The sequence below is a fragment of the Ruditapes philippinarum genome, unplaced genomic scaffold (genome assembly GCF_026571515.1).
Source record: "Ruditapes philippinarum isolate M1 unplaced genomic scaffold, ASM2657151v2 ctg150_1_1_1_1, whole genome shotgun sequence".
NCBI lineage: Eukaryota > Metazoa > Mollusca > Bivalvia > Venerida > Veneridae > Ruditapes > Ruditapes philippinarum.
Window position 1 is genome coordinate 350574 of NW_026867137.1, and position 12051 is coordinate 362624.

General features: G+C 34.8%; 1 protein-coding gene across 3 annotated transcripts in view; it reads right to left on the minus strand.

Moving 5' to 3' along the window:
- LOC132734955 (1-phosphatidylinositol 4,5-bisphosphate phosphodiesterase beta-4-like) overlaps nucleotides 1-12051 on the minus strand; it is a gene marked incomplete at its 5' end in the record, with an annotated part of 92188 nt that overhangs the window by 18305 nt on the left and 61832 nt on the right. For 2 of the 3 annotated variants that reach the window (XM_060721854.1, XM_060721852.1), the window contains 3 exon segments: nucleotides 4685-4769; nucleotides 7898-8039; nucleotides 8708-8814. In XM_060721854.1, the coding sequence (XP_060577837.1) occupies nucleotides 4685-4769; nucleotides 7898-8039; nucleotides 8708-8814 (334 nt within the window). 3 annotated transcript variants of the gene reach the window in all.

Consider the following 12051-nt stretch of genomic DNA (forward strand, 5'->3'; position numbering starts at 1 on the left):
AGATAATTTAACAAGATCTGTTCACTGACAACAGCCCTCCACTTTTTTCAGTGCTGGATAGTAAAAAACTAGAACTCCCCGAGTCGGTTGTGTCGCCTTGTGAACAATATAGTTTAGGAGAAATGGCCAGGACAAAAATGAAATATGAAAATTAACAAAGGGAAATAACTCAAAAAATAAGAAATGCAGAGCAGCAGTTTCTGTGCACTGCACTTCTTATCAGTAAGATCTATCATCCTATGAAGTTTCAAGGCTATAACTTTTATAATTTATGAGAAATGGCCTGGACAAAAATAAAGTATGAAAATTAACAAAGGGCAATAACTTAAAAAGTAAGAAGTGCAGAGTACCGGTTCTTGTGCACTGCACTTCCGGTCATTATAAGAAGCATGCATACCAAGTTTGAAGTCAATCCGACTTATAATGACAGACTTATGCTCCGGACAAGCTTAAGGGGATGCCGACACTGACGCTGCCGACAAAAGTAACCCCTTATGTCGCCTTTTTCAAGGCGACACAAAAAGCAACATACAAAGAGGCATTACTCTGCAAACATGTATAACAGACTTACATGTCAAAAAATATTTCAAGTTTGAAGTGAATACCTTAAACGATTTTTGAGAAAAAGGCAGATATTCTCAGTCAAACAAGGGAAATAATCTAAGTCAAGAAAGGGAAATAATAAAGCAAAAATGACTTTCAAAAAAGTGGGGCCTTGACGTTGGAGGTAGAATCTGGGTGTTACCCATGACACATTTTCTATTTATGGCGAGCATTTGTGCTAAGTTATTAAAATCTTTTGATGAATGAAAAAGTTATGGAGCTGACATGAAATATACCCTCCATCAGACAGACAAGTGTGACCTAAAAGCTTGGAGGTAGAGATCTAGGTGTTATGTATTACAGATTGTCTTATTATGGTGAACATTTGTGCCAAGTTATTTCAAAACACCTTGATGGATTAATAAATGTGGACCAGATATCAAAATATTCCCGCCATAACACATGTTTATCTTTGATCTACAAGTGTGACCAAAAACCTTGGAGGCAGGGTTGTTGTGCATGACATGTAAGTTTATACTTATTCATTTTAGTTTTATTATGTTGGAAGCTATAACCTTATTGAAACACTCTCAATCTGTTCCTAGAACCAACCAATACTTAAGAATGAGTGTAAAGTTTCTGGCTTATGCCTAATAACATAACGGCTTGCCCCTGACAGAGTTTAATCCAACACCACCAGCAATCCTTAGATTACTAGTCTAAAGTGTTAACCACTCTGCCACGCCAACAATAACATTTGAAGGAACAAATAGACAGAGCCCACTTCTTTATATCTCTTTTTTTCTTCAAAAAGGTCAGGGAGACAATAAAAATTACAGCTGTATTGTGCATGGATGACTGTCATCTATCTTATATGAAACAAACTTCAAATATCACAAACTGGCCACAACATCTGACAACTGCTTGATCTAACATTTCACATGTAACTCTTTAAAATGTTGTGTTTCCATTTTACAGAAATGTATGTTACACACAATTAGTTTATTTGTAGCTATGAAACATGCAAATAGGTTACATAATATAAGGGTACAAGACAAGGATACTTAACAAATTCAATGCACGAATTGGCTATTAGACCCAAGGCACTTCTTTCATTGAAAGACGACATATGGCAGCAAATCCGCCGAGCTGTTTGAATAAAATACATGCAAATATTGTAAAAAGAACAACATATTACTACATTCACATATAAAGATGCAAATCTTAGTTTAATTCATGCACATGAAGATTGAGGATTATGTAAAATTGTTATAAGTTTTATACACCAAGAGTTCTGTTTTCTTTTTTTAACATCTGTAAAGTATTTTCTCTTACAAATATCTAAAAAAACTTTTTTTTTCAAACTTCCATCACTTGAAGTTCTTCAACCAAATAAACCAAATAATATCATTTATTCAGAAAAAAATTTCTTTCCATTTTTGAAACTGTTCATCGTTAATTTTGGGTATCTCAAGATGAAAATTTGAAGTTAGTTAGCCAAAGATATAGAAGCCTATTTTATGACTGTAAGTGCAGGCTGCAATAAGTTAAGCATCTAACAGCATATCAGTCTGTATATTCTAGCAGTCTTAACACATGTCAATCATTCTTATCTTATAGAATATATCTTAAGGGAAACAATTAAACTAAACAACAATTGAAAGCTCATACTGTTAAGTCAAATATATAAACTGGGAATTATCTGACTTCTAACCTTTAACCTACAGAATTTCTGTAATGGATTTACCCTGCTTTCAACTGTCCATAATTTCTATGTCAAGATATAAAAGTTGAGCTACCAATAGTACAGAGTCTGTTCAGATTGCTAGGATGCCCTATACTGGTAGTAAAAGCTTATCCATATAGTTCTACCAGAAGATATGTTTGTATGTAAAAGCAAATTTGTGTTCTAAAAGATATCATTAGAGCAGACTTGTGCCCTAAAAGGTAACACTGGATCAGACTTATGTCCTAAAAGATAACACTGGAGCAGACTTTTGTACTAAAATGTTACACTAGAGCAGACTTGTGCCCTAAAAGGTAACACTAGAGCAGACTTGTGTCCTAAAAGGTAACAATGGAGCAGACTTGTGTACTTAAAGGTAACAGTGGAGCAGACTTGTGCCCTAAAAGGTAACACTAGATCAGACTTGTGTCCTAAAAGGTAACACTGGAGCAGACTTGTGTCCTTAAAGGTAATAGTGGAGCAGACTTGTGCCCTAAAAGGTAACACTAGAGCAGACTTGTGTCCTAAAAGGTAAAACTGGAGCAGACTTGTGTACTAAAAGGTAACACTGCAGCAGACTTGTGTACTAAAATGACACACTGGAGCAGACTTGTGTTCTAAACGGCAACACTGGAGCAAATTTATCTTCTAAAAGATAACACTGGAGCAGACTTGTGCCCTTAAAGGTAACAGTGGAGCGACTTATGTCCTAAAAGGTAACACTGGAGCAGACTTGTGTACTAAAAGGTAACACTGGAGCAGACGTGTGTCCTAAAAGGTAACACTGTAGCTTGTGTCCGTAAAGGTAACACTGGAGCAGACTTGTGTACTAAAAAGTAACACTGGAGCAGACTTGTGTACTAAAAAGTAACACTGGAGCAGACTTGCGTTTTTAAATGTAACACTGGAGACTTGTGCCCTAAAAGGTAACACTGGAGCAGACTTTTGTTCTAAAATGTAACACTGGAGCATACTTGTGTTCTTAAAGGTAACACTGGATCAGACTTTTGTTCTAAAAGGTAACACTGGAGCAGACTTATGTTCTAAAAATTAACACTGGAGCAGACTTGTGCCCTAAAATGTAACAATGGAGCAGACTTGTGTCCTTAAAGGTAACATAGGAGCAGACTTATGTTCTTAAAGGTAACACTGGAGCAAATTTGTGTCCTAAAAGATAACACTGGAGCAGACTTGTGTCCTATAAGGTAACACTGGAGCAGATCTATGTCGTAAAAGGTAACACTGGAGCAGACTTATGTCCTAAAAGGTAACACTGGAGCAGACTTGTGTACTAAAAGGTAACACTGGAGCAAATTTGTGTCCTAAAAGGTAACAGTGCAGCAGACTTGTGTCCTAAAAGGTAACACTGGAGCAGACTTATGCCCTAAAAGGTACCAGTGGGGCAGACTTGTGTCCTAAAAGGTAACACTGGAGCAAATTTGTGTTCTTAAAAGTAACACTTGAGCAGACTTATGTCCTAAAAGGTAACACTGGAGCAAATTTGTTTTCTAAAAGGTAACACTGACTGTCAACTGACTACAAACCAAGGGGTTCTAAGTTGGACACTCTCTTACTTCAACTTATTATTACTCTTTCTAAAAACATTTAATATTATGGGGGCTTTACATCTGTATTGTTAACAAAAGGCAACTATAAAAACATATTTTTTAATTTCAAATGCATTTTATACAATTTGCAAACCTACAAAAAATTTTTAAAAGAGGTCATGTTTGCCCTTAAATCCACATCGACTATCATTTTTCAAAGGGAAAGGGAACTATTAAATTTTTTTAATACATGTATGAATGAAAAACTTTTTATATACTTCAAACAATATCCAAAGTTTTATCTAAATTGTAAGAAAAAAGGCTGGGTGACCCAATGACCCTTATCCAACTTAGCTAGAAATCATCTTAAACATTTTTTCTGACAATTTTACTAGGAATTGGGCTAAAATTTTACTTTGTTGTGTAAAAAAGGGTTTTTTTAAAATATTTTGGCTCTTACCTGTTTTTCCCCCAGACCCCATATTAGTGCTAGAAATAAACCAAACTCTTTATGAAAATTTTTCCAATTTTGAGAAACATAGTTTCAAGGGGGAAAAAAATTTTTTGGGATTAAGAAAAATTGACTGACAACGAGACAGACTTTATTGTCCAATAACATTAAAGTTTTTTTTAAAACTTATCAATAACAGAGCCCAAAAACAGAATAACTGTCAAAAACGCAGGGGAGAAATAATTTTAAATATGCAAGAACAAAACAAACAGCAAAGTGATCATCCACTAGCATGCATGCTGATGTTCAGACTCATTACTTTATTCAAACACAACATCAACATTGAAGGAATGGTAAAAATAGAAAAAAAGAAAGTAAAAACCAAAACATATGGAAATATCCTACCAAAAAGGATACTTAACAAATTCTATAGCTTGTGTTTTAAGATAACCAAGGCCAGTGTTTTCATTAAATGAAGACATGTGATAGTGAAAACACCTCTCTGAAAGATAACACATACAGTATGTTGTGATTTGTAAGGCTTATGGGTAAAATTTGTGTCAAAAACAAATACAGAAACAATAAAGGTGAATAGAGTATGTACAAAGGATTCTCCTTTTAAACATTAATTGATTTTGCAATTTTAACATCGAGGGTTGACCACAAAACGGCAGTAACTTGTATGAAATAAAGAAGGACTTACAACAATTTTGCAATCAACCCTTGATATTATCTTCAACAAGCAATTATCAAAGTATTGCAAGCAATACAAGCCTCCTACCTGTTAGAACCCCACAGAAAATATGTCAGCAACATTCTGAGGTGTCATGGCCATTCAATTATGCCATTGTGGAAGACAAGAATGAAGTTTGTATCATCGTATTATTAGTTAAAATTTTCTGTCATAAAATCTGCTGAATAAAGCTCCTAAATATTTGTTATGAAAAAGTGCCAATATTTTTTTTTTTTTTTGGTTTATTAACCAGCCCTATAATTACAAGAATGTTTGTGTGATGTATACGCTGTACAAAAATGGTTGTCAATGAATGCTGGTTAAATTTGATAAAGTAAGCCAGCTGAAAAGATATGCAACCATTATAATTATTACATTGCTAACAACTTTAAAAAAAATCTAAAATATTACTTTAGAAATTTCAACTTTTCATGAATATTGATTTATTTTTTTACTTTAGGTGATTCAAACTCACACCTGTCACCTAAATTTCATTGTGGTTTTATGACAAAAATGACAAGACAGAACCAAAAAAACCCTTCTTTGTAGAGGCCGAATATAGGCTGTTTCCCCAACCAAACTAGCCTCTTTTTTCCCCCAGTTTGGTCCTCAAAATTCCCCAGTCTTTTGAAATTTCCCATAGAATTTAGAACAAAATTAATGATGGTGTTGAATTAAGGTCTTTTACTGCCTTATTAGTATTTCCCAGTGCTTTTTGCATTTCTATTTGAAGAACTTGTTAAAAGATTGCGTTAAATTTGAGACCCCTTTTCCCAAAGTATGCCAAAATCACGCATATTTTCCCCAAGCAAAAGACTGAGGCCCCTCGTCAAAAATGGTGTTTTGGCCCTGCAAGAGCCACCGCCAACTGGAGTCCAGTCTCGACTTTTTCTTATTTCTAAAGTCAAACATATCTGTGGAAGAACATTGTAGTAAAAAATATTCCTAGAAAAAATCATTCAAACTTCATAATTATAAAACTTCAAGTTGATTCAATGTGGCTTACTGGCAATATCCGGAGGTTACTCATACCACCATCACCACTACCATCTGAAGATCATTCCTGTGAAGTTTGGTCAAAATCCATTAAGTGGTTAAGGACATTGTTTAAAAGAAACCACAAACAATAGTCAGTAACATCACAAATGCTACACCTCTAATCACTTTGTTTACAGGTGAGCTTATAATAATGACCTATGTTAAAGTACTAGACACCAACTGGAATGACAACATGACTGTCACAAGAGCTTGAAATTATCCACAAAAAGTGAGGCTAAAAATGAATTAATTTAAAAAAAAAATTTTTTAAAGAAAAAATAGCAAAATCATGTTATGTTTTTATTTAGTTTTGATTTTTTTCTTTTTTCATGTTATGTTGTGATGACCAACTTGTCAATTTACATTGCCAAGATTATTGAGGAAAATCCTTTCCACATTTAAAAGAAGAAGATGAAAAAGTAAAGGAAGCACAAATATTTACCAACATACAAATATTTTAGTATGGGGGCTATCATCAAATTAAATTATCTTTTTGTTTTTTGTTCTTTTTTTTTTTGGGGGGGGGGGGGGGGTGGTACTTTTAAATTTATGAAATATGAAAATAAAAGCTCATTGTCTTCAAGTGGCAAATTAAATGTATAATATTCATCAACAACAGCTACTGCCAGGCAGGGGCAACACTCGACTTTTTACTTTTTCTAAAAGCAAACAAAGAAATGTTTGAACAAATTTTATAAATTTAATCGGTCTGTCTTGTCACATTAGTTTTGTCTATATATTTTGTATATATAAATATACTCATTTATATATAAATAGAAACACGCAATACATTCTATAAATAGAAACACGCAATGCATTCTGTAAATAGAAACACACAATGCATTCTGTAAATAGAAACACGCAATGCATTCTATAAATAGAAACACGCAATGCATTCTATAAATAGATACACGCAATGCATTCTATAAATAGATACACTCAATGCATTCTATAAATAGATACACGCAATGCATTCTATAAATAGATACACATGGTGGTGGTGTTGTTGGTGGTGGTGGTGTTGATGATGATATATATATAACCAATAAATACACACCAATAAATATATTTGGTCATTTAATGCACAAATCTGAGAAAATTCAGTAATTTAACCTTCAAGGTCATTAAAGAGCCCAAGTCAATTTGGGTTTGATAAACAACAAGGTCTTGCCCTTAAGAATGTTCTATTATAATATGAAGTTGATCCAGTTACAACCAAAACAATGAAAATTTCAATAATTTGACCTTCAAAGTCAAGGTCATTTATGAATGAAGGTCAAGGTCTGTCTGGTTATTTTTAAGGGTTATCCTTGAAGATTATTATGTTCAAGTTTGAAGACAATCCATTGAAAAATAACAAAGTTACAGCCAATAATAACCAAAAAAATGAAATTTCAATAGTTTGACTTTCAAAGTCAAGGTCATTTATGAGTGAAGGTCAAGGTCTGTCTGGTTATTTTTAAGGGATATCCTTAAAGATTATTATGTTCAAGTTTGAAGACAATCCATTAAAAACAAAAACAAAGTTACAGCAAATAATAGAAAAAACAAGCAAAATTTGGACTTTTAACCTTGAAGGTCAAGGTCATTTATGGATGAAAGTCAAGGTTAGTGTGGTCTACTGAAAGGTCTTGTCCCAAGGGTTGTTGTGGCCAAGTATGAAGACAATACACCAAGAAATTAAAAAGTTATGATCCAGGTACAAGTTTGCGGACGGGAATGCCAACGGCGCCGCGACTATAGCAATACCTCTACTTTTTTTTTCAAAAAGTCGAGCTAAAAAACTGTGAAAATTTAGCAAATTTCTCCACATTTGATGGATGGTAAACTTTATATAACACATCAAGTCATGTACAAACCTTCAGCAACATCGAAGCCCTGAAACTTCACTGGCTGAGCATAATTAACAAGGGCAGACAATGCTGGATGTATATTAGTTGTTGCCCCTGTATAATGATACGTTGACATCAAGGCCATTTCTTCATCAGCAGTTAGTGCACCCTGAAATAAATATTTGATAATACTCTGATTACTCAAATTTCAAAAATAGAGTGAGGAGTGCATCCTTTAATCAAATACTACAGAACAGATTAAAATTACTGTTAAATTTACATTTTTTTTATATATCTTACAATATTTTCATGTAAAGCAATCTTAGCTTGCTATATACCAAGCTTAATTACAATATTTCATTCCCAACACTAGTAATTGTCCGGAAACCATTGTTTTTTGGGTTTTTTTTTAGTAACAGTGACCTTGACCCCAGAGGCTCCAAAAGCAGTCCCAACCAGTGTTTCCACATGGTTGATTCAATTACTCATTCCAAACTCTATTCTCGTCCAAAAACTATGAAGTAAACCGACCTAGTGACCAACAAACTGACTCCTATATAGCCCCCTAAACTTTGTTTGTGGGGGTATATCAAGGTTTCCTCAAATATAGGCTGAGTGATCTTGTTTTTAAATCAAGGTGACCCACATTCAAATTTGAGCTAGAATAACAAAAACAACTTTTCTGACAAATTTCCAGAATGTTTGGACCAAAACAGTAGCCATTAATTGTACTGACCTTGGTACTGATATGGCATTTAATAACCAGACTTTGACATTAGCATAAACTGACTTTTAAAATTTTTCAATATTCTGGTAATGACCTTGACATACACTGACCTTGACTTTCAAGCTAATATCGTCTTCTTCTATAGAATCTGGAATTTTAGAAATCATGTACTCTGGGTGGGGATCAGTGTCTGTACTGGCTGGAGTTGGATTTATATCTGAAATAAAACAATACATATTAATGGAGAAACATTAAGTCAAAACTGTGAAAATTTGAGACATCATTTTCTGTGATGTTTATATTATCTATATAACAAGGCTGCTGAATATTCATGAATTAATTTTCATTTTTGACAAGTTACGTAACCAAGTATAAAAATAATTGTTATACATCTATAACCCTCTCATAGCAGCTGTGTTTATATAAGCTTTCACAGTTTCAGCTGGTGGTTTTGGTTATATAAGTAAGCTGTAACAGCCATTTATTCTGGACCATATAACTTGTCAAAAGTGTAACTAATATTATGTAGTCTTTTACTTTTACTAAAACATGGCAGAAAAATAAACTATTTAACAAGAAATGAAGTTTATAAAAAAGTAAACATATATGCCAATCCATAAACAAGGAACATCGCAATGCGATGCAACCAGGTTTTCAGCAAAATATTTCACAGAAGCTTTGTCATGAAGGGGCATTTGTTTTTAATTGAACTTTTAGGAGGAATTATGGCTTTTTTAATATTCCTCAAACAAAAATGATTGAGAAATTTTATGTTGTCTATTCGCCTTTTTTTCCCAAATGTTTTAGAAAGGTAAACAGTACTTTATTTTTGCTTAATTTTTGCATTTTTGCATCTCTTGTCATTTTCTTTTGTCAACAATATTGGCGTGTGGTGTTTTGTGCGATATCAAGAAAAGTATGTTCACAATTTTAAAACAAGCAACAAACAATGTAACTATGTGCAATGTAAAACATGAATAATGTAGGAGGAATTGCCACTGAAGAAGTGTTCACTATATATTCTGTATAAGGAAAAAAACAAAGGGCCATAATTAGGTCAAAAATTATCCAATCACAAAACCCCGACAATATGTGCGAGGGCGCTTGGTGACAAAGCCTCTGTGAAAGTTTGAACAACATCCGTTGAGAAATGTAGGACGAGTTCAGCACAGAAGAATTTGTTCACTATATATTGATAATTCTGTATAAGGAAAAAACACAAAGGGCCATAATTAGGTCAAATATTATCCAATCACAAAACCCTGACAATATGGGCCAGGGCACTTGATAACAAAGCTTCTGTGAAAGTTTGGTCAAAATCCGTCGAGAAATGTAGGAGAAGTTGCGCACGATAGAAATTGTTCACTATATATTCTGTATAAGGAAAAAAAACAAAGGGCCATAATTAGGTCAAATATTATCCAATCACAAAACCCTGACAATATGTGCCAGGGCACATAATGACAAAGCTTCTGTGAAAGTTTGAACAAAATCTGTTGAGAATTGTACAGGGAGTTCAGCACAGAAGAAATTGTTCACTATACATTCTATATAAGGAAAAAAAACAAAGGGCAATAATTAGGTCAAATATTATCCAATCGCAAAACCCCGACAATATGCCCAAGGGCACTTGGTGACAAAGGTTCTGTGAAAGTTTGGTCAAAATCTGTTGAGAAATGTAGGAGGAGTTGCACACAGAAGAAATTGTTCACTATATATTCTTTATAAGGAAAAAAAACAAAGGGCCGTAATTAGGTTAAAAATTATCCAATTGCAAAACCCCCACAATATGCCCCAGGGCACTTGATGACAAAGCTTCTGTGAAAGTTTGGTCAAAATCCGTTGAGAAATGTAGGAGGAGTTGCCCACAGAAGAAATTGTTCACTATATATTCTATATAAGGAAAAAAAACAAAGGGCCATAATTAGGTCAAATATTATCCAATCGCAAAACCCCGACAATATGCGCCAGGGCACTTGATGACAAAGCTTCTGTGAAAGTTTGGTCAAAATCTGTTGAGAAATGTAGAAGGAGTTGCGCACAGAAGAAATTGTTTACGCCCGCCCGCCCGCCCGCCCGCCCGTCCGCCCGCCCGCCCATCCGCCCGCCCGCCGACATACCTCAATCTAATAACCAGTTTTTTCCTTCGGAAAACCTGGTTAAAAAAACCTTAAAAGTGTCAGTTCAAGTACAATCACAATAGATTTAACTGTACATTATGCATTTCATATGCACACCAAACTGGGATTAAAAAACTTAAAAAAACAAACAAACAAGAACCGGTTGAACCGGGTAATGCTCCACGTCTAGGTTTTGGCACAGAAAAGTATATCTTTTGTAGTTTTGATAGTTATGTCCCAGACAAAGTTCAAAGTGTGATAATTCCAAACTTAGGCAAGGCAGAGTTACTGTTGTTTGCACTGCACTTCTACTCAATGAGATCTAACTACTGACTTTCACGCGACACATCGTTTCAATATGGTGATCATTTCTGTGAAATAGTTGTAATATCCGACGACAAATAACGAAGATATGGGCCGGAATGATTCTGCTGCAAGGTCATGCTGTGACCTTCAAGGTAGCGACCCAAATGCTGCAGGCGACACATCATCTCAATATGGTGATCATTTCTGTGAAATAGTTGTAAAATCAGACTTCAAATAACAAAGTTATGGACCGGACCTGATTTTGCTGCAAGATCATGCTGTGACCTTGACCTTCAAGGTAGCGACCAAAATAATGCATGCAACACGTCGTCTCAATATGGTGATCATTTCTGTGAAAAAGTTGTAAAATCTGACTTCAAATAACAAAGTTATGGGCCGGACCTGATTTTGCTGCAAGGTCATGCTGTGACCTTGACCTTCAAGGTAGCGACCCAAATGTTGCATGCAACATGTCATCACAGTATGTCGATTATTTATGTGAAATAGTTGTAAAATCCGACTACAAATAATGAAGTTATGGGCCGGACAAGAGTTTGCTTCAAGGTCGTGCTGTGACCTTGACCTTCAAGGTAGCGACCCAAATGTTACGCATGACATGTTGTCTCAATAAGGTGATCATTTATGTGAAATAGTTGTAAAATCCGACTTCAAATAACAAAGTTATGGGCCGGAACACGATTTTGCTGCAAGGTCATGCTGTGACCTTGACCTTCAAGGTAGCGACCCAAATGTTGCTAGCTACAGGTCGTCTCAATATGGTGATCATTTCTGAGAAATAGTTGTAAAATCAGACTTCAAATTATGGGCCGGACCTGATTTTGCTGCAAGGTCATGCTGTGACCTTGACCTTCAAGGTAGCGACCCAAATGTTGTGCACGACATGTTGTTTCAATATGGTGATCATTTCTGTGAAATAGTTGTAAAATTCGACTTCAAATAACAAAGTTATGGGCCGGACACAAATTCGAGACGGAAGGACGAACAACCAAGCGACTATGGGGAGCATA